This window comes from Geotrypetes seraphini, chromosome 2, assembly GCF_902459505.1.
Source record: "Geotrypetes seraphini chromosome 2, aGeoSer1.1, whole genome shotgun sequence".
Classification (NCBI taxonomy): Eukaryota; Metazoa; Chordata; class Amphibia; order Gymnophiona; family Dermophiidae; genus Geotrypetes; species Geotrypetes seraphini.
In genome coordinates this window covers 5,142,170-5,165,073 of record NC_047085.1, presented here as the reverse complement: position 1 = coordinate 5,165,073, position 22,904 = coordinate 5,142,170, and the positions used below count along the sequence as shown (strand labels likewise).

General features: G+C 44.6%; 1 protein-coding gene across 1 annotated transcript in view; it reads left to right on the top strand.

The window, feature by feature from the left end:
• Nucleotides 1-22,904, top strand: part of LOC117355942 (testis-specific serine/threonine-protein kinase 5-like) — a 60,088-nt gene that overhangs the window by 21,101 nt on the left and 16,083 nt on the right. The window contains exons 3-4 of the mRNA XM_033935096.1: nt 3,810-4,012; nt 18,812-18,867. Coding sequence (XP_033790987.1) covers nt 3,810-4,012; nt 18,812-18,867 — 259 coding nt within the window. The remainder of the gene's footprint in view (nt 1-3,809; nt 4,013-18,811; nt 18,868-22,904) is intronic.

Sequence of the window (22,904 nt, the reverse complement as noted above, 5' to 3'; positions counted from 1 at the left end):
TTCTAAAGCGTTGCTTATTGCGCAGGTTGAGGGATTATCTCTCAATAGATAATTTTCACACAGTCATTAGTGCAGTGCTGACTCCTGCATTTGATTAGTGCACCTCGCTTTACCTTGGCTTACCTAAGTATGTGATTCAAGCTTTTTTATCTGGCACAAAATGCCACTCTAGGAGTTTTTTTGTGGGCTTCTAAGTTTGATCACATTACACCCATTTTGTGTGATCTTCATTGGCTGCCACTTGCTTCACGTATTGAGTTCAAAACACTATCGTGTTTCCCCGAAAATAAGACACTGCCTTATATTAATTTGGGGCTCAAAACATGCACTAGGGCTTATTTTCGGGGTAGGTCTTATTTTTTTCATGTACATGTCATCTCTCCCTTCCTCTCCTTCACCCAATTCTTCCTCTTTCCTTTCTCTCCCCCACATGTGCAGCATCTTTCCTCCCCTCTCACCCATCCCCTCATGCCTTCCCTCTGCAGCATCTTTCTATCCCTCCCTCCCATCCCCCTGTGCAGCAGAAACCTTGCCCAGTTTCTATCCCTCCCTTCCGTGCAGCCGAACCCTTGAGCAGCCCCCCCCCCCCCACTGCTGGACTGCTGTTTGCATTGGTGAATTATTTAAAATTAAAACTTAAGGTATTAAAGATATTAGACTAATATTTAGATCCTGAATGTCATATGGTATATAGTATGATTTATTTAGTGTTTGCATCTCTGCAAATGTAAATTAAGGGAAATCACTTGTAGATGAAAATATTATGTAATGACAAACTTCCCTCTTGTACTCTTAATTGAAATAATTAAATACAAATTAAGAGATGTGCCTGGGGTGGATGGAATTTGAGAAGAATGGGTGGGAATGAAGACTGAAATAGGCCCTGCTCTCTTTTCTACAGGGTATCTGTTAATGCTCTAGAGCAGGGATGTTCAACCTTTTGGCTTCCCTGGGCCGCATTGGCCCCAAAAAATGTTTCTGGGCCACACAAATGCGCAAACGCTGCAGCAAGACAGAGGAGGGAGCCGGCAAGGCAGTAAACACTTGGGGACAGCAGAGGAAAACATTGCATCACCCTCAACCGGGGCCGCAGGTTGGACACCCCTGCTCTAGAGTCTAGACTGTAACAATTAAGTTGAAGCTTGTGACAGAAAGTTTTAACATTTCAGACTAGAGAGAAAAGAGATTTACACTATTTAAACAAGTTAATAAATCAAGTTTGCTTTTTAATGTGTAACCTGGGATAGATAACTTCATGCCCCAGTTTATTGCATGAATCTCCCCAGTCTAGACAAAGAACACAGTAGCAGTCCCTATTTCAGGGCTGCCTGTGTGTTAAAGATATGGAGCCAGCTTAGGGCTGCTTAATCCGAGCTGAATGAGATGTGAAACCTGATATAGAAATAGAGAAACCCATCAACTAGGCCCATAATGCCAAGTTCATCACCAAAGCATGCATAATTAGAGTATCTCGGATGTTTATATCTACCATAGCATGTATAGTTCCCTCGTGTATCTCAGATGATCTCGATTTACCATAACTCAGTCTTTGTACCACTCACTTTCCAAATACATCTTGTCCATATTTGTCTTGACTATACTGTGTATATACTCCTGTAACTGTTCTGGGCTCTTTTGGGAGGTCGGGCTAAATAAATAAATAAAATTATGGCAGATAAAGACCAAATGGCCCACCCAGTCTGCCCATCCACAGTAACCATTATCTCTTCCTCTCTCTAAGAGATCCCACATGCCTATCCCAGACCCTTTTCAATTCAGACACAGTTTCTGTCTCCACCACCTCTACCAGAAGACTGTTCCATGCATCTACCATCCTTTTTGTAGAAAAGTATTTCCTTAGATTACTCCGGAGCCTATCACCTCTTAACTTCATCCTATGCCCTCTCATTCCGGAGCTTCCTTTCAACTGAAAGAGACTTGACTCATGCGCATTTACGCCACATAGGTATTTAAACATCTCTATCATATCTCCCCTCTCCCGCCATTCCTCCAAAGTATACAGATTGAGATCTTTAAGTCTATCCCCCATACGCTTTATCACAAAGACCACGCACCATTTTAGTAGCCTTCCTCTGGACTGACTCTATCCTTTTTATATATTTTTGAAGGTGCGGCCTCTAGAATTGTACACAATATTCTAAATGAGGTCTCATCAGAGTCTTATACAGAGGCATCAATACCTCCTTTTTCCTACTAGCTATACCTCTCCCTATGCAACCTAGCATTCTTCTAGCTCTCGCCATCACCTTTTCAACCTGTTTGGCCACCTTAAGATCATCACATATAATCACACCCAAGTCCCGCTCTTCCTTCGTGCAGATAAGTTCTTCACCCCCTAAACTTTACCGTTTCTTCGGGTTTGTGCAGCCCAAATGCATGACCTTGCATTTCTTAGCATTAAATTTTAGCTGCCAAATTTCAGACCATTCTTCAAGCTTCACCAGGTCTTTCTTCATGTTATTCACAACATCCAGTATGTCTACTCTATTGCAGATTTTGGTATCATCCGCAAAGAGGCAAATCTTACCTGACAGCCCTTCAGTAAACAGTTGGCAGAAGGCAGTTGGCACCTCAGCTTTTGGGTTTCCAGCACCTTCTGGAAAATTCAGTGCATGAGACCCCAAGCAGAGCTGGAAGCTCTCTGAATGGTGTATTCAAAGGAATACAGGAGTGACATCATCAGAGGTTGGGCAGGAGATGGCCTTTTGGGCTATCTCCACCAATAGATCAGGTTCCTACCAGCACAGGGGATCTCGTAATTAGGAGACCTTAAAACAACATACCTTCTTTAATACACTGGAAGATGTAAATAGTTCATCGTTTTTGTTCTGCAACCTGATGTTTAAGAGACTCTCTCTGGTTCTAGAGCAGGGGTAGGGAACTCCGGTCCTCAAGAGCCGTATTCCAGTAAATATGCATTGAAAACAGTGCATGCACATAGATCTCATGCATATTCATTGGGGAAATCCTAAAAATCCTGAAAACCTGACTGGAATACGGCTCTCGAGGACCGGAGTTCCCTACCCCTGTTCTAGAGAGAAGGAATAAAGTTAACGTTTTGTTTACTACAACCATCTGTGGTCTGGATTATTGAGGAGAATACTTGCTCCGGCCTGCTAACAGATGTCTGGTCCCAGCTCACAGCCCACAAATAGAAATAAGTTGTGAGGGTTTCCCACCCAGCAGCCAGAGTAACAAAGGGATCATCCTTACATGTGAAATTAAGAACATAAGAACATAAGAAGTTGCCACCACTGGGTCAGACCAGAGGTTCATTGTGCCCAGCGGTCCACTCCCACGGCGGCCCATCAGGTCTGTGACCTGTGAAGTGGTTCCTGACCATTTCTGTAACCTATCTCTACATCTATCTGAAACCCTCAATCCCCTCATTAATTAATTAAGACCACTTTGTTCGATAATTTTATTACTTAATGACAGTTTTATTATTGAAATTCTATTTTACAAATATTTGTTTTTGTTTTTTTTTACTGTATTATTGTATTTTGCTGATTGTCCAGCTCTTTTTAGTATAAACTGCCTAGAACTTTTGGTTATGATGATATAAAAGAATAAAGTTATTATTATTATTAAATTCTCTTCTGTTTCAGTCTTTAAGTCACCAAAATACAGAGCAAACTGATGTTTACTTACCTAGAGAGAAATCCTCTTCTTTCAGAACTCCCTCCTTTCTCAAGAATCTCCTAACATCTCTGTTCTCTCAGAGATTGCTGCAAGCTATAAGACTTTATATTAGATTAAATTAATTCCTATCTTTTCTGGGCCCTCAGATCCAACTATATGAGTCCTTCCAGACAGAGAGCCGAGCGTACCTGGTGTTGGAGCTGGCCTCACGAGGAGATCTGCTGGAGTATATCAATGTCATGTCTGACCGCAGGGAAAGCTATGGCCTTGAGGAGGGTGACGCACGCAGGCTCTTTCGACAAATTGTCAGTGCGGTGGCACATTGTCATAGCCATGGGATTGTGCACAGGTAAGAGGAAAGGCGGTGATGAAATTGGGCAATAGGGTGGTAACCACAACTGGAGGAGCTCTGGAGTTCGTAGCTGAGAAACAGAAGCTGATAATGCCTCTACCATGATGTCTTGCCAAGAATATTGTGTCCAGTTTGAACATTGTACCTGTGAAAGGATATATAGGGCTATACCAAGGGTTTTTACCAAGTGGTACCTATACCCCCAAGAAGTGCGGGAAGAAGTCTAATGGGATGCGGAAAAGGATCTTGAAAACTAAGGCAATTTATTGAAACTTTCTCTACACAGAGTGAAAGCAGTTTTTAAGAGAGTTATTGGTGATATAAAACATTACATTATATTACTTACATTACATTAGGGACTTCTATTCTGCCTATACCTTGAAGTTCAAGGCGGATTACAAAAGAGCTAACTGGACATTTCCAGTGAAGTTACAACAGTTTTGGGTTTTTTTTGTATTTTTTTGGTTACAAGGGAGGAGAGGTACCTGGATTAATTCTGGAAGAACTTGCAAATTGGATATTAAATTGACTGTACGTTACTGTGTGATATAACAAATAGATTACAGTTAGAGTACAAATAAGATTACGTTACATTTCAGGGATCTGAATACTTGGTTGGTGTTTTGGGAAGAGATTATTTAAGTGGAGGTTTTGGGGGAGAATTTATCTAGGAGGAGGGGGAAGGGTTGGGTTAAGATATCTGGATAAATTTTTTGAAAAGTAGGGTTTTGATTTCTTTTCGAAAAGTTTTGAAGTCACCCGTTGCCGTCAACAGGTTGGAGATGGAGTGGTTAAGTTTTGCTGCTTGCATTGCCAGAAGGTTATCAAACATCTTTTTGCGCTGAGTGCCCTTGAGTGGAGGAAAGGCAAAAGGATTTGGAGTTCTTCTTTGTCTTGAGGTGAGGATCTGGTTTAGGCGGTTGTTTAGATAGGGGGGGCGGAGCCGTTTAATGATTTGAATAATAGACAGTAGAATTTGAATTGAATTCGTGCTTGCATAGGTAGCCAGTGAGAGTCTAGGAAGGCAGTTGTAATATGATCATATTTTCTCAGGGAGTAGATCAGTCTGAGGTCAGTGTTTTGTATAGTCTGAAGTTGTTTTATCATGTTGGCAGGACAAGGTAGATAGAGGGAATTGCAACTGTCGACTACTGTAATTTCAATACCATATTAGAAGCTAACAGAGGCCTATGTAGTGGTCAGTAGCCACTAGTGGACTCATGGTTTAGAAAGGGGTGTGGAGATTTCATTGATCAGTTAAAAGGGTGCAGGAACCAAAGAAGGTGAAGAACCTCTGGTCTATACAAGAATAACAAAACGAGAAAAACAGCGAAGGTGACCTGAGGTGCTCAATTTCTTTATTATATCAATTAAAACTCGACACATACGTATTTCGGCCACAATGGCCTACTTCAGGAGTCTGAATCTTGAACTTATATAAGAAATTAAATAATATATTACTAGCCTTCTTACTACTGTTCTTGAAGTAAGATATAAATGATAAAGTGTATGTTCCTTATCAAGTCAATATATCAGCCACTGATCCCACAAAAAACAAAAGGCAAGTCTTAATTGATTTTTATTTATTTAATTAAAACATTTGTAGCCCACATATCAAACGTCTATGCAGATTCCATGCTTAATAAAACAAAACAGATCCAAATAAAACATCACCATACATTATACAATTCAAAAACATCTACAAATAAATGGACTAAATAATAACAAAACTATAATATACCCAAATCTGAAACTGCCAGTCAAAAAACGTAGGTTTCAAACTTTTACGAAAGACCAAAAAGTCAGTGATCAAATGAACACAATCTGGGACCGAGTGCCACAATGATGGTCTGGCTACTTGAAATATGCAAGTACGATTCACAATTTTAATCACAGTGAATTGAAGGAATAACCAAATAGTCTCTGCCTTGTGATCATAAAGAACGATAAAATAAACTCTAAGATTCAGACTCCTGAAACAGGCCATTGTGGCCGAAACACGTATGCGTCGAGTCTTAATCCTCTCTAATAAAACCCTTACCCGCATATGCATAGTTGAAACGGCGTGATCCGTGCCACCGGGATGTGTGCCTCTGTGGCTGTATTCTATTTGCGGCACGTGCGCTGGCTTGCGCCGGCTTGAGGCACATGCAGCAATTTCAACGGCGGTGGCGGTTTGTCTCCCAATAGCTGGCGTCTAAAGGAATAGCAGGAGGGTGTCGTGCTGGTGCTATGAGGTAAAAATTACCATGCTGGTAAAAATTCTGCTACTGCTTAGGGAAGTGGAGGGGGAGAGAGAAAGGGAAAGGGGGCTGCTTTGGGGGGAGGGGTGTGCTGGGGGGGGGGCAGACAGCAATCATGCTTTGCTCTGGGGGGGGAAGACATAATGGGGCCACGAAGAGACAGGCAGGCATGGTGCAACAGAGAAATACAGGCAGGCAGGGGGCCAGGGAGAGAGACAGACAGAAATAAAGATAGACAGGAAAGTGGAGGGGGAGAGGGAAAGGGGGCTGCTTTGGGAGGAGGGGTATGCTGGGGGCAGGCAGCAATCTTGGTTTGCTCAGTGAAGGGGGGAGATAGAAGGGGGCCACGGAGAGAAAGGCAGGCATGGTGCAATAGAGAGAGATAGGCAGGCAGGGGGCCAGGGAGAGAGACAGACAGAAAGAAAGACAGACAGACAAGGGGCCAGGGAGAGACACAGACAGAAAGAATGACAAACAGATAGGGGGCCAGAGAGACAGACAGACAGCAGACAAAGAGATAGAGACAAAGAAAAAAAAGACAGACAGACAATGGCCAAGGAGAGAGAAAGAAAGAATGAAAGACAGACAGACAGGGGACCAGGGAGAGACACAGACAGAAAGAATGCCAGAGAGACAGACAGCAGCCAAAGAGAGAGAGAGATACAAAGAAAAAAAGGCAGACAGACATATCTATTCTAGCACCCGTTAATGTAATGGGCTTAAAGACTAGTTGCTATAATAAAGAAACTGAGCACCTCAGGTTGCCTTCCTTGTGCTATACAAAAATGAAATAGGATCTGTACAAGACTGAAAGCACCAAAGGAAAGGAGAGACAGGGGGATAGGTCATAGAAGCTACAAGTTCTGCAGAAAATAGACTGCGATGTGGAATCTCTAAGGTTGGAAATTCCAGGTGTGAGAGCAACAAGCATTCTTGGTGAGGATGAAGACCGATGGCGAAATGATAACAAATTAAGAGGACTAACTAATTTGATAAAAAATAATAGGATATTTCAAGTATCAGAGTCAAACATACAAAAGACTGCCAGTCAGATACATTAGGATCGATACACAGCACATGGCGGTAAGTGGCTTGCAACTGGCTTTTGGCCATGGGCTGAACCAACCCCAAATATTCAACGGCAGGGCACCCATGGCTCCTGGCATTGAATATTTGGTATGTCTACTGACCCGGAAGTTAACTGGGCATGGGCCAACATTAAGGAGTGGCCTAATATTTAATACAGTGGGCTGAGATCCTGGGTTCAGTTCCCAGTGGACAAGTCACCGAACCCTCCATTGCCCAGGTACAAAAAACATCTTAGATTGTGACTCAACTAGGGAAAGAGAAAGTACCTGACCCAGTTAACTTAACGCATAAAACTAGGCCTGCTCTTTTGCTATCTTACTTTAAGGCAGTTACTTAGCTGGTTAGTGGACTAAAAAGAGTCAGTTGCTACTCTGCCCCCAGCTGAACTCTAACCTAGCCAGTTGGTTGGTTAGCAGACATATGGCGCAGCAGTAACTGGTTAAATTCCACCTGAAATAGGGTGCTGGCTCACTCAGCAGGGATTAACTGGGAAAAGCACCTAATAGTGTTAGTTTACAATTAGGGGCATTTTCAAAATACTAAGATGTCCAAGGGCCGATTTTTGAAACCGTCTTTCTGGATGTTTTGCAAGGCATCCCAGCCGTGGTGCATCTGAAACAATAGGGGCATGTGTTCTGGACAGGCTTTGGGTAGGATAAGACTTGAACGTCTCAAAGTAATAATTGAACCTTTCCCAAGATGTCATAGTAACATAGTCAATGACAGCAGATAAAGACCCGAGTGGTCCATCCAGCCCAACCATACATGCGCCATAAATTAATTACCGTATTTCCCCATATATAGGCCGCCCCTCTGCATAGGCCGCACCCATGTATAGGCCGCAGAAAAGGGCGGCCTATGTTTACAAAACGGACGATAAGCCGCGGCTTATCGTCCAGTACCTCCCCTGCCTTTTCCAATCATCCCCCCACCCTCGGTACCTTTTTTGTAAGCCCCATTGCTGGCACGGGGCTTGGGGCTCCAGCGGTGCAGGGTAGCTGCAATCTCTTCGGCATCCGGTCTGCCCCCCCGCACTGCCCACTGAATAGAAACATAGAAAATGACGGCAGAAAAGGGCCACGGCCCATCTAGTCTGCCCATACTAATGGCCCACCCCTAACTACCTCCATGAAGAGATCCCACATGCCAATCCCATCTTTTCTTAAAATCTGGCACGCTGCTGGCCCCAATTACCTGTTGTGGAAGATTATTCCAGCGATCAACCACCAGTGAAGAAATATTTTCTGGTGTCGCCATGAAATTTCCCACCCCTGATTTTCAACGGATGCCCTCTTGTTGCTGTGGGTCCTTTAAGGAAAAAGAGATCCTCTTCCACCTCGATACGGCCCGTGACATATTTGAATGTCTCAATCATGTCTCCCCTCACTCTGCGTTCCTCGAGTGAGTACAGCTGCAACTTACCCAGTTGTTCCTCTTACGGGAGATCCTTGAGTCCTGAGACCAACCTGGTGCCATTCGCTGAACCGACTCAACTCTCCGCACATCTTTTTGATAATGCGGCCTCCAGAATTGGCCGACATCAGCTCTCACGGGACTCGCAAAACTCGTGCGACTCACAAGAACTGACCTCAGCCATTCAGCAAGCGGTGCGGGAGCAGGCCGGATGCTGAAGAGATCGCGGCTGTCCTGCACCGCTGGAGATCCGAGCCGCATGCCAGCGAGGGGGCTTTTGAAAAAGGTACTGGGGGTAGGCCACGCTCCATACACGGGTTTGTAAAACCCATGTATAGGCCTCGGCCTATATATGGGGAAATGCTGTATTTAGTTAAGAACATAAGCAGTGCCTCTGCTGGGTCAGACCAGAGGTCAATCATGCCCAGTAGTCCGCTCACGCGGAAACCCATCAGGTCCAGAACCTGTATGTAACCCTCTATCTATACCCTTCTATCCCCTTTTCCTCCAGAAAATTGTCCAATCCCTTCTTGAACTCCAATACCGTACTCTGTCCTATCACGCCCTCACCTGGAAGTGCATTCCAGGTGTCCACCACTCGTTGGGTGAAGAACTTCCTAGCATTGGTTCTGAATCTGTCCCCTTTCAATTTTTCCGAATGCCCTCTAGTACTTATAGTTTTCGAAAGTTTGAAGAATCTGTCCATCTCCACTTTCTCTATGCCCTTCATGATCTTGTAAGTCTCTATCATATCCTCTCTGAGTCTCCATTTCTCCAGGGGAAAGAGCCCCAATTTCAGTGTATGAAAGGCTTTCCATACCTTTTATCAAACGTGTCGCTCTTTTCTGAACCCTCTCGCGTATCGCCATATCCTTCTTTAGGTATGGCGACCAATATTGGACACAGTACTCTAGATGCGGGTGCACCATCGCCCGATACAATGGCAGGATAACTTCTTTCGTTCTGGTTGTAATACCCTTCTTGATTATACCTAGCATTCTATTCGCTTTCTTAACAGCCGCTGCACACTGTGCCAACGGCTAGAGAATGACACGGTGGCGGTTTACCCGCGGCCACCGCATTTTAGCCGCGGGTCACCGCCGAAAACGGGGAAGAAAACTAGCAGTCGCTGCGGCGACGGGGACAAGGCCATTCACCGCCCGTGGGGCGGTGAATGGGTCTTGTCCCCGCAGTGAGGCATGAAGGATCGCGCGGTCCCCGCAGCTCACACCCGCCTGCCCAATCGATTCTAGTGTTTAGCCAGCTCTCTCCCTTCTCCTCACCTTAGTTTGTAGATTTTCTTTTTCGGCGACCCGCACGCTATCAGAGAGCCGCGCACCCGCTGCTGCTCAGTTTCGATCTTCTGCTCTGACGCAACCGGAAACAGGAAGTTGCAGCAGAGCAGAAGATTGAACACTGAGCAGCCGCGCGTGTGCGGCTCTTTGGGAAAGCGTGCAGGTCGCTGAAAAAGAAAGCCTGCAAATTAAGGTGAGGAGAAGGGAGAGAGCTGGCTAAACACTAGGATCGATTGGGCAGGCGGGTGGGGGCTGCGAGGACCGTGCGATCGCTAGTGTTCCCGGCTCAGACTGTAAGGAGGGAGTGAAAGGGAAAAGGATTCTGGGCCAAGGTGATGAAAACGGAAAGAAAAACCCACAGCAGAAAAGAAAGGGAAGGACAGGCAGGTGAGCCAGATGCTAGAAGCAGGGGGGGGGGGAAGAAAGAGGGAAAAAAGCTAGATGGGGTTGAAAAGAAGAGACACACTGGTATGGAAGAGGAAGATAGGGGAAATCTGGACACAGGAAGGTAACAGAAAGAGGGGAAATTATGTGCATGGGGCATAAGGACAGAGACAAAAAGGGGACATGCCATGGGGATGGAATATGGACACAGGGGGGGGCAATGGCAGATACATAGGGGAGATATTAGAAAAGTATATAAAATCGTACCCGTTTGAGGCTTTTATGTATGCAGCGGTGACGGTGACGGGGCGGTGAATGGGGTTGCAGTGGCAGTGACGGGGCGGTGAATGGGGTGGCAGTGGCGGTGACGGGGCGGTGAAGGGAATGGCGGTGACGGGGCGGTGCAGAGGATGGTGAGACGGGGACGGGGCGGTGACGGGGACCAATTTTTTCACCGTGTCATTCTCTACCAACGGCTTCATTGTCTTGTCCACTATTACCCCAAGTCCCTTTCTTGGGTACTCTCTGAAACGAACAGGGTCCGTTTCTTAGTCCCGAAACCGCCCTGCACACACCCTGTCGCTTTTTCAGATATCTGGAGGCAATCCCCTTAGGAAGGAAGGATACTCAGACAGTGTCCTAAAGGAATTGCCTGTTTATTATTAGTCTTACATCCAGTTTTATACCTTTTTTACATGGGTCAGTGGTATTAGCAGATGACGTGAGTACAAACCATATCTGGTGACAGGATACATAGACTTCAAAGAAGTAATCAACACAAGAAAGGGGGGTAGGGTGGGTAAACAGCATAGGTGCTTCATGGTCTAACATCTAAAGGTGCTGTCTTAGCAACAGTGTCTTATCTAAAGCTTCCTTTATCTCTCTCAGCCAGAGCATAGCTGTGGGGGGGAGGGTCGAACTTCCATTGTCCCAAGCAGCTAACTTCATTAACAAAATTAAATGACCTTGTCTCAGAACATATCAGCAGAATCAACACAAACTGTGTCTATGGTTTCCCAGCACAAATAGAGCCAGAAAACTTATAAGATATATGTGTGTCCCTTCAATCCCCTTTTACGTCATGAAAATGACATCATGAAGGCACAGCATGAGCGTGGAGGGAGAGATATTCTAGATATGTCTCTTGAGGAGGGGGTTTAGGAGCTGTAATATGAGCAAAGCAACACAGAAAAAGTCTAAAAATTACATAAGCGACATGAATGCAGATAATAATAAATATTATAACAAGAAGAAGGTCTTTTATCCATCCCTGCATCCAACTAAAATACTGATCCCAAGGATTAGATAAACCAGAATTACATTTAAGTTCAGCAGAGAGGTCTTCTAATTTTTAACGGCCATAGTAACCTTACCCGTGGGACCTGTATTGTCAGGAATAAAGGTGAAACAGGATAAAGTATTGGGGAGAATTTAGCATGTTCTAAGTCAGTAAGGTGTGTCTCCTGCAACATAGCAATATCCGCTCTAAGTCTCTGAAGATTTTGTAAAATTTTTGCCCGTTTAACATGTGAGTTAATGCCTCCAACATTCCAAATAATAACTCACGAAAAAATGAAACAAATAAAGTGAACAAGTGAGTAAAAGAATTAGGCTGCCAAGATGCCGCCCCAGCCTACAGCATCCAGCAGAAAAGATAACAGGTCTCCAATTGGTTCACAACTAAAAAACAAGTATTCAAAGAAAAATAGTGTCTCCCGGGATCAGGCACCACAAAAGCAAAAAAAAGAAAACCCACACAACCAAACAAAAAACAGAACCCCCGCACACAGCCCCACCCCTACTCCTCCCACCCCCATCTGTCCCCCAATCCCAGCTCAAAACCCATCCCAGAAAAACCCCAACCCTCAGGAACCCCCCAACAACGGCTTTCCCCGAAGGAAAAGCAAATCACATTCAACGCCCACTCCCTCCCACAACCCCGAAAACCAAAGAAGCCGAATCTGCCCAGCTCCCAAACCCAGCAGAAAACACAAACGGACCCAGAGATGGGCCCCACAAAGGGAAAGCCCAAGTAGAGGGGAGAGGGCAGAGAGGCAAACAATCCCCAGCCCTATAAGATCCAAAACATAAGCAATCAGAGATCAAACAAAGCCCAACCAGAAACCCCCAGCACTCTCCACACACATCCTAGGGAAACACACTACATCATATTGTGATCGCTGTTTCCCAAGGGTCCCACTACTTCCACTTCCTTTGCAGGTCCTCTTAGTCCATTAAGGATTAGATCCAGAGTGGCATTGCCATTCGTCAGTTCTCTGACAAGCTGCTCCGTGAAGCAGTCCTGTATAGCCTCCAGGAATCCGGTCTCCCTAGCGCATTTTGAGTTTCCAAGACTCCAGTCTATTCCGGGATAGTTGAAGTCTCCCATAATAATCGTGTTATCGCTTTTGCATTCTCATTTCATCTCGGCTTCCATTTCTTCATCACTAACTTCGGTTTGCCCAGGTGGACAATAGTTCAGGTCCATCTTTATCTCGGGCCCTTTCTTTCCCAGTATTTTAACCCATAGCGATTCCAGTTTGTTGATTGTCGCTGCTGTGTCCACTCTGGTCGAGTGTATGCTTTCTTTTATGTATAGGGCTATTCCTCCTCCTTTCTGATCTGACCTGTCCTCGCGATAGAGTTTGTACCCCTGCTACGTCCCATTTGTTTTCTTCATTCCACCTTGTTTCAGAGACCCCAATGATGTCCAGGTTCTCAGTTTTGGCCATGACTTCTAATTTCCCCATTGTATTCCTTAGGCTCCTCGCATTAGTATATATACAATTTAAGTCCTGGTATTTTTTTGTCTTCGTTTTCTTTCCCTGTGCTTCGATCTTTATTTTCTTCTCATGTGCTACAATCCTCTTATCCTTCTCTTCTGGATCAGTTAACTCCTGTGTTTTGCCTGTTGTTTCTTCCCAGCATTTTTCTCACTTAGTATCTTCACGGGATACCTTCTTCCGAATCGTCGACACTTGGTCGACTGTCGGCTTTCCCCTTCTTCTTAGTTTAAAGCCTGTTCTATTCCTCTCCTGACGTTATTTGCTAGAAGTCTAGTTCCCGCCGCTCTCAGGTGCAGTCCATCTCTCCCCCTCTCTTGCCCCAAAACATTGTCCAGTTCCTCACGAAGTGGAACCCCTCATCCTCGCACCATCTCCTCATCCATGCATTTATTGATTGTAGTTCCGTCTGCCTCTTCACATCTGCCCTTGGTACTGGTAGGAGCTCTGAAAATGCAATTTCTGAAGCCTCATCTTTAACTTCCTTCCCAGAATCTTGAATTGTTCTATCAGTGCGCTTCTACTGTAATAATAATAATAATAATAACTTTATTCTTATATACCGCCAACAATCTTGCGACTTCTAGGCGGTTTACAATAAAGGGAAACAGTAAATACAATAGATAGAAGTTGTACATACAACGAATTATTGCAGTGTACATCTGATAGTATCAACATTAGTAATAGTGACAACAGTTTGTGTGCTGCAAGGCCAAGAAGTGCCATGCTGCTTACGGAGAATTAGAAATATTCCATGAATTGAATGGAGTGTTCATAGTTGGTGATTAGGGGTTAGGGTTAACAGTTTACAAGATCAGGTTTGTGATGGTGTTACGAGGGCTGATGTCCTTGTTCGTTGTCTGGGTATTTTAAGAATAGGTAGGTTTTTAGTTGTTTCCTAAATTCTCCATAGTTGTTTGTGTGTGCAATTAGTTTTTCTAAGTCTTTACCCCATGTGGCTGCTTGGTACGATAGCAGTTGTTGGTGGTATTTCTTATATTTGCACCCTTTGGCCGAAGGGGAGACAAATTTCAGGTGTGTTTTTCTTTCATGTCTATTGGTTGGGAATGAGAAGAGGTCTGTAATGTATTTAGGGGCTAGTCCGTTTAATACCTTGAAGCAGAGACATCCCAGCTTGAACTTCGTGCGTGCCGCCATCGGCAGCCAATGTAGGAGTCTGTAGGAAGGGGTTATGTGGTCGGACTTCTTCAGTCCGAAAATCATCCTGACTGCTGTATTTTGTATCAGTTGTAGTCTTTGTATTTGCTTCTGGGTGATTGTCAGATGGGTGATGTTGCAGTAGTCCAGTTGGCCTAGTATTAAGTCCCTCCTGCTGACATCATTTGTCCCAATGTGGATCATTACTGTGGTTTCTTCCGTCTCTGCTCCTTCTAGGATCCTTCCAATTTTGTCCACGATGTCCTTGGTTCTCGCTCCTGGGAGGCAGGTCACCAGTCAATCCTCCCTCCCACCTGTTATGTGGCTGTCTACTTGCCTAAGGATTGAGTCTCCCACTAGGATCGCAGACTTTCCCTTCTTCAGTTTTCGCTGTCCGTCTTTTGTTTCACTGGTTCCTTTTTGCTTGTGTGAGAGTGTGTTCTCTTTTGTGCCTGCTGCTAGTTACTTCCCTATTCATGTTTTTCCTAATGTGCCGCGTATGACTAGTGTTGACTAGTGTTGTGGTGTTCTATGTTGGTTGGTGTTCCTAAACTTAGGATAGCAGTTTGAGTGTTCCCTGCTGTTGTTACGTATGTATGTGCTCTCTGTGTCTGCTTTGGTTTTGTTTTTATGTATTTGTTTGGTTGTTTAACTGTGTTATTTGTTATTTGTTGGCTTCTTTACCTTGATTGTCCTTCCTTGGTGTCCTTTGGGTGTGGTGACTCTGCCCTTCTTGAGGCCCTTTGCAAAGGTGCTCTCGCTAAGGCGAGCGCCTTTGCTGCTCGCCTTCGCCATGCGCTGAACGGCTGCGCGTTGTTGGCTCCTCCCCTTTTATGTGGGAGATTGGGTGGTGACTGCTGACGCAGTGGGGGTGGGCGGAGCTTTACTTCTCTCCTCCTTCTTCCTGCTCCTCTCTGTGCTCCCCACTGGTCCTTTTACTTAGATTTTTCTGGATGGAACTTAGACGTTCTAAGTTAGACCTGTTTTCAAAGCATCTAAGTGTTTTCAAAGCATCAAAGCCAAAAAGGTGCCCAAACTGACATGATGACCACTTGAGGGATTAGGTTATGACTCCTCCCCCACACTCTCCCAGTGGTCACCAACACCCTCCCTTCCCACAAACAGTACCTACCTGTCTCTAGAACAGCAGGACCTGGTATGGGACAGCCTAGAAGAGTTTCACACAGGGGGATGGGTTAGTGAACCATAGAGAGGAGGAGGACCTAGGACCACTCTAAGCCACTCTAACCACTACATTTATGGTAGAACCCAAACCCTACTATATTGCTATATAGGTGCCACCTGTAGCCATAAGGGCTATTGGGGTGGTAGACAGATGGGTTTTGGGCAGTTTTTGAGGACTCAGCATAAGGAGGTTATGGTGAGATGTATTCCTGGCACCTTTTATGTGAAGTTCACAGCAATGCCTTCCAGTGGTTGTAGCGAGAGTTAGAAGCGCTGGGGGCGGGATGCCCCGCCCTCCCCCCCGATGTGCACGCCCACGCCCTTTCTCGTTCTCCGTACCTTTTTAACTTCTCTGATGCTTGCCCGCATCGGTGTCGGCTCACCCTTTGATGTCACTTCCTGGGCACAGGACCCGGAAGTGACGTCAGAGGGAGCGCCAGTGCCAACACAGCCAGCAATGTTGCTTGTGCCGGAGAAATAAAAAAAGGTACGGGGGAAGGCAAAGAGCGCGAGTGAGAGGGGGGCAGAGAGGAGGAGAGTTTCTGGCGCCCCTAGCAAGATGGTACCCGGGGCAGACCACCCCGCCCTCTCATTACTACGCCACTGATGCCCTCTGCTCTGTTGGTATTTCTGTGTGGCCAGTCCATGACAATGCTGGCCCCAGATGTTTTGAACTTTGACCTTTTTGTGGTCGTAAATGGCAAACAAAGTTGGATGTCCTAAGGCTGGACATCCTGGCAGCCAAGGCGCCTAAGTGGGCAATTTCCCCCCAAACGTTTTTTGACGCATAGCAGTTTACTTGATCAGCCGACAATTATAATGCACAATTTGACCAACTTTTGCAGTATTTTCATCAGTTCTGCTCATTACTGGCCGCCCTGACCTCTCTTTATCAGTGACGTTTTCTCTCCCCTCAGAAAAACATTTAATCCATTTGTACACTGCAGTTGAAGTTCTTCATGGCATTTTCCCCATAAACTTGGACTAACATGTCCCCGATTTCACTTCCACTCTTGCCAAGTTTAACAAGAAATGTAATGTTTGTTTGTTGCTCTAACTCAAGCTCCGACATTCTCGCAACGACACACAAAAACATGCAACAACGATAATGAACCACACGGCCACACGTTGACACGAACACACCTGTGAGACACTGATATACCGAGGTTATAAAACCTACCCAGCTGTTTGTACAGTGCTGCCAACGTAAGCGCATGATGGCAAGTTCATGAACTTTATTTATTTAGATATTTATATACCGCCTATCAGGTTATCTAAGCGGTTTACAATCAGGTACTTATGCATTTTCCCTATCTGTCCCGGTAAACTCAAAATTTATCTAATGTACCTGGGGCAATGAAAGATTGAGTGACTTGCAATTGTTAGACCTCATAAATGATCATATTTCATAATCAATGCACATGCTTGCTTCCACTGCCCAGGCCTGCTCCATGTGCATGCTCACAATGAAAGAAAGCATCGTGTGAACAAGACACGTATGTTTCTGCAGGACAGCATTTTATTAAAGCTCATTCATGCATATGTTTATTTCAAATATTACACTTATTTAAAAAGGCCAAGATGATGAACAGTAAAATAATTTAAAAGAAAAGAACTCAACATTAGGATAGAATAGGCACCACAAATATCAATTCAAACAAAAACTGTAATCATAAAATAATTTTTGCCATCTCAAGAATCAAAACAGCTCCATATACAGTCAAAAAGAAATGAATCTTTAACAACTTCTTCAATTTCCACAGAGAGAGCTTCTCTCTCATATGCTGTGGGAGATGAATCCATCATACAAGAGCCATAAAAAAATGCATTTCCATGTGGCAGCTAGACTCTACTAGATGTGAGTCGCTTGTCTACTCTTTCCAAAAATACTGGGACTAGGGAGCATACGATGAAGCTATTAGGTAGGAGATTTAAAACATACTGGAGAAAATATTTCTTCACACAACATGTAATTAATCTTTGGAATGAATTGCCAGAGAATGTGGTGAATCAGTTAGCTTAGTGGGATTTAAAAAAGGTTTGGATAGTAGTAGTAAGCCCATAGGCCATTATTGAGATAGCTTGAGGAAATCCACTGCTTATTCCTAGAATAAGCAGCATAAAATCTGTTTTACTACTTGGGACCTGTGTTGGCCACTGTTGGAGACAGGATGTTGGGCTTGATGGACCTTTGGTCTGTTCCAGTATGGCAATTCTTATTTTCTTAAGCATGTCACAGTGGCAGAGGGACAAATAAGTCACCAAGCAGAGGCTGACCATAGTAATCTATTAGGATCACAAAGCAATACGAGAGGGTGCTGAATAGTTCTCAGTCCAACCAACCAACTTCCTAAATGCTGAGTCTTTTTAAGGGCGTTAAGTACCAATTTGCAGAAACGAAATCCTATGTTTTGACATTGTTTCAGATCATTGAATGAACCATATCCACATTGTTCTCTACTTTGTTTGGCTGAGAACGTTTCAGCAGCCCCTCATACAAGGGAAGCAAAGTATGAAAGATCTCCCTCACCCAATGCCTTGTGTGTCAAGGTTAAAACCTTAAACTTAATCCGACTACACATTGGAAACCAATGAGAACATGCTAGTATTGGTGTCACAAGATCCCTGGATTTAGCCCTATCCAGCATATGCATCAATGCATTTTATAAAGTCTGTAATCCACAAATTTTAGCAGTTTTTGGCTCTGCATAACATTGCAGTAGTCTAACTTGGAAATCAGTGCAAAGAATGAAGTGATTAATGGAAATCTTTTCGATATATTGTTTTTATTGTAAGATTATATTGGGGATTATATTTGTAATCCACTTAAGTATAAACAGAATATATGTTTTTTTAAATAAATAAAATAAATATTCTCACACTGCACATATCTAGCACAAAGTCACGAATCTGCATCGCTTGGTTCACCCTTTCCCACATATACTTAAACAAAAATTGAAAGGGACAGGTCAGATGTTCATAATATCCTGATATGCAACAGGACTTAGTTTCTTCTTTATTAAGATCCAATCTATTGGCCAATAACCAACTATCCAAATCAGAACTCTTCCTAGATCTTTGCATGAACGTAGCCATGTAATTGATTAAAATACTCCTATATACACACTTTCCTGGCATTTCCTTATAAAGACACCCTCAGGTGGACATGCAAGCCATGTTCCTGTCTACATGTGTGAACATTTGCTGTTTAATTTAGTCCTTTTCTGGGTTTTCTCTCTCCTGCAGGGATCTGAAATGTGAGAACATTCTGCTGGATGAACAGGGCTTTGTGAAACTGACTGGTGAGTCTCTGGCTCTCTCCCACTCCCTCTCCAATATCTAGGAATGATCATGCTGAAATGTGGAAAACCTCTCATCACTCAGTTAGTCATCTCAGCTGGGCCCTGTGCAGAAGGCTGGGGGACAGGAACAGGACGGCGCGTGCTTATAGCATGGTCAGGTCTCTGGAGACCTCATATACCTACCCAGAGGAAGGTGCTTGCTATGTATAGCTGTATCAATCATGCTAAGATTTACCTCTGTATTCATTCATTCAGTTTTCTATACCGTTTTCCTGAGGGAGCTCAGAATGGTTTACATGGATTTATTCAGGTGCTCAAGCATATTTCCCTGTCTATCCCAGCGGACTCACAATCTATCTAATGTACCTTGGGCAATGGAGGGATTAGGTGACTAGCTAAGGCTGTAGCTTTAACCACTGTGCCACACTCTCCCCCCTCTCCCCCTGCTTCTAGACTCCCTCTGTCTGCCTCAGAAGTCTGTTAGATTATTGTGAATAAAAAGGGCTACTGCAAGAGATTCCTCCTGACATCAGGATTAGCTTCGCCCCTGGACCAGTTAAAGTACTGGCTTTGGGCACCAGTGATAGCACTAAAATGCACAGCCTCATTCGTTCCAATGGTTAAGGAAGAAGAGAGAGACTGAGCCAAGTGAGGGTGGGCAGAGAGAGGAGAAGGGAGGGAGGGAGTGATGCCAGACCCACTGGGGTGGGGGTGGAGCAGAAGGGAAGGGATAGAGAGAAAGATATTGAACGACAGGTAGAGAACCAAAGTAAAAGGGGGTGCTGCCAGTGCCAGAGGGGATGCATTGCAGCAAGCGGGGTTCAGTGAGCTGGCCCTGCCTGTCACGGGCCAAAAAGCCTGCTCCTCTGGTAACCCAATTGGCAATTGAGACACAGGTGGTTCCAAAAATCTTTGAGCCTCTCGCACAGTGAGTTCATCTGTGAACGGCAAGAGCCGTTCTTACTTCCCCCGACAGAAAAACTGAGAGGAAGGGGTGGGGGCCAAGATGGACAAAGGGCACCAGAATCACACATGCGGTGGCTTAAAGGGAGCGTTCCAAAGAAGTGCAGTTGTACAATTGCATTCACCTGGGAAAATGGCTTTTGGGCACAGACTGCATCATATATTTCTTTCTTTCTTTAGATTCTATCCCCAAAGAGTTCAGAACAGGTTACTGTTTAATTCACAGTGTTACCATATAGGGTTTACATACAGTGTGTTGCAATATATCTTCATATAGGATTACTTACCGATGTTGGTGATGGGTTGAGGGAGGTTTTTACAGCTTTTCTAAAGTTAAGAAGTCCTTTAAGGGCTCCGATAGGAGGAGGTAGGCTGTTCCAGAGGTTTGGTAAGAAATGTGAGTAGTTTGTCTGTTCTGATTAGATTGTAAGCTCTATTGATCAGGAACTATCTCTTGACTGTTTAATGTACAGTACTGTGTATATCTAGTCATGCAATAGAAATGATACGAAGTCTAACATGGCTGTTGAGGTGTTATGCTAGGCAGGAGGAAACTAAGATCAAAACTGAACAGATATCTATGGTCTGTGTCCTGCAAATGGTAAAGACAGATGAAGATTACTCTATTATCATATGCTACAAGTGATGGTGCTGTGCCTCCCAAGTCTAATAAGAACATAAGCATTGCCACTGCTGGGTCAGACCAGTGGTCCATCGAGCCCAGTAGTCCGCTCACGCGGCAGCCCGTAGGTCAAAGACCAGTGCCCTGAGACTAACCTTACCTGCGTACGTTTTGGTTCAGCAGGAACTTGTCTAACTTTATCCTGAATCCCTGGAGGGTGTTTTCCCCTATAACAGCCTCCAGAAGAGCATTCCAGTTTTTCACCACTCTCTGGGTAAAGAAGAACTTCTTTACATTTGTACGGAATCTATCCCCTTTTAGCTTTAGAAAGTGCCCTCTCGTTTTTATGTATTTGTTTGGTTGTTTAACTGTGTTATTTGTTATTTGTTGGGCTTCCTTACCTTGATTGTCCTTCCTTGGTGTCCTTTGGGTGTGGTGACTCTGCCCTTCTTGAGGCCCTTTGGAAAGGTGCTCTTGCTAAGGAACGCCTCGGAAAACTGGGACTGTTCACCCTCGAAAAGAGAAGACTGCGTGGGGATCTGATAGAAACTTTTAAAATATTAAAGGGATTTAATCAAATTAACCAGGAAGCAGCATTACTGACATTTTCAGATGTGATGCGGACAAGAGGTCATAGCCTGAAACTGAATGGCAGCAGGTTCAGGACAAATGTCAAGAAGTTCTGTTTCACACAAAGAGTGGTGGGCGCTTGGAATGCTCTCCCGGAGGAAGTGATGGCAGAAAATACTGTGCTGGGTTTCAAACGCAAGTTGGATGCACACCTTCTTGCAGATCATATTGAGGGATACGGGAAATCCGGGTCTCCAACAAGGAGCACCTAAATGGGCCTCCGCGTGTGCGGATCGCCGGACTAGATGGACCTTGGTCTGATCCGGTGAAGGTGTTTCTTATGTCTGTCCTTATCTACTAAGTCTATTCCCTTCATTATCTTGTCCCCTTTTCAAGGGAGAAGAGGCCCAGTTTCTCTAATCTCTCACTGTACAGCAACTCCTCCAGCCCCTTAACCATTTTAGTCGCTCTTCTCTGGACCCTTTCGAATAGTACCATGTCCTTCATGTATGGCGACCAGTGCTGGACGCAGTATTCCATGTGGGTGCATACCATGACCCAGTACAGCGGCATGATAACCTTTTCCGATCTGTTCGTGATCCCCTTCTTAAACATTCCTAGCATTCTGTTCGCCCTTTTCGCCGTCGCCGCACATTACGCGGACTGCTTCATCGACTTGACCAGTACTCCCAAGACTCTTTCCTGGGGGGTCTCTCCAAGAACCGCACCAGACATCCTGTATTCGTGTATAAAATTTTTGTTACCAACATGCATCACCTTACACTTAACCACGTTAAACCTCATTTGCCATGACGCAGCCCTTTTCTTGAGCGTGTTTATGTCATGTTGCAGGTCTTCACAATCCTTCTGCGCCTTCACTACTCTGAATAACTTCGTATCGTCCGCAAATTTAATCCTCTCGCTCATCATACCAATTTCCAGGTCGTTTATAAATATGTTGAAGAGCATGGGTCCAAGCACCGAACCTTGCGGCACTTCACTCGTGATGCTTTTCAAGTCCGAGTATTGTCCATTTACCCCCACTCTCTATTTCCTATCCGCCAACCAGTTTTTAATCCATGTGAGTATTTCACCCTTGATTCCATGGCTCGCAATTTTCGAAGCAGTCGTTTATGTGGGACCTTGTCGAACGCCTTCTGAAAATCCAGATATACAATGTCAACAGGGTCGCCCTTGTCTATCTGCCTGTTTACTCCCTCAAAGAAGTGCAGCAAGTTCAACAAGCAAGATCTTCCCTTGCTGAAGCCTTGCTGGCTGGTCCTCATCAGATTGTGACTGTCAAGGTGATCAATGATGCGGTCCTTTATCAGCGCCTCTACCATCTTTCCCAGTACTGAGGTCAGACTCACTGATCTGTAGTTTCCCGGATCTCCCCTCGAACCTTTCTTGAAGATCGGTGTGACATTCACCACTTTCCAGTCGACAGATTGGCTATTAGATGAAGCAGTTCAGCTATAGCCCCTTTCATTTCCTTGATTACTCTCGGATAGATGCCATCCAGTCCCGGAGATTTATCATTTTTAAGCCTATCAATCTGCCTGCATACTTCTTCTAGACTGACCGTCAACCCTGTCAATTTCCCATCTTCGTTTCCTGCGTATAGCCTGTCGGCTTCCGGTATGCTGTGTATGTCCTCTTCGGTAAATACAGACGCAAAAAATGTGTTCAGTTTGTCGGCGATGGCTTTAGCACTCCCTTTATTCCATGGTCATCCAACGGCTCCACCACTTCCTTCGCAGGTCGTTTCCCCTTAATATTTCAAAAGAACAGCTTGAAGTTTTTCGTCTCCTTGGCTATTTTTTCCTCATAATCTCTAATGTTGAAATCAGCATGTTAAACACCATTAGCAATCCTTTTGCTG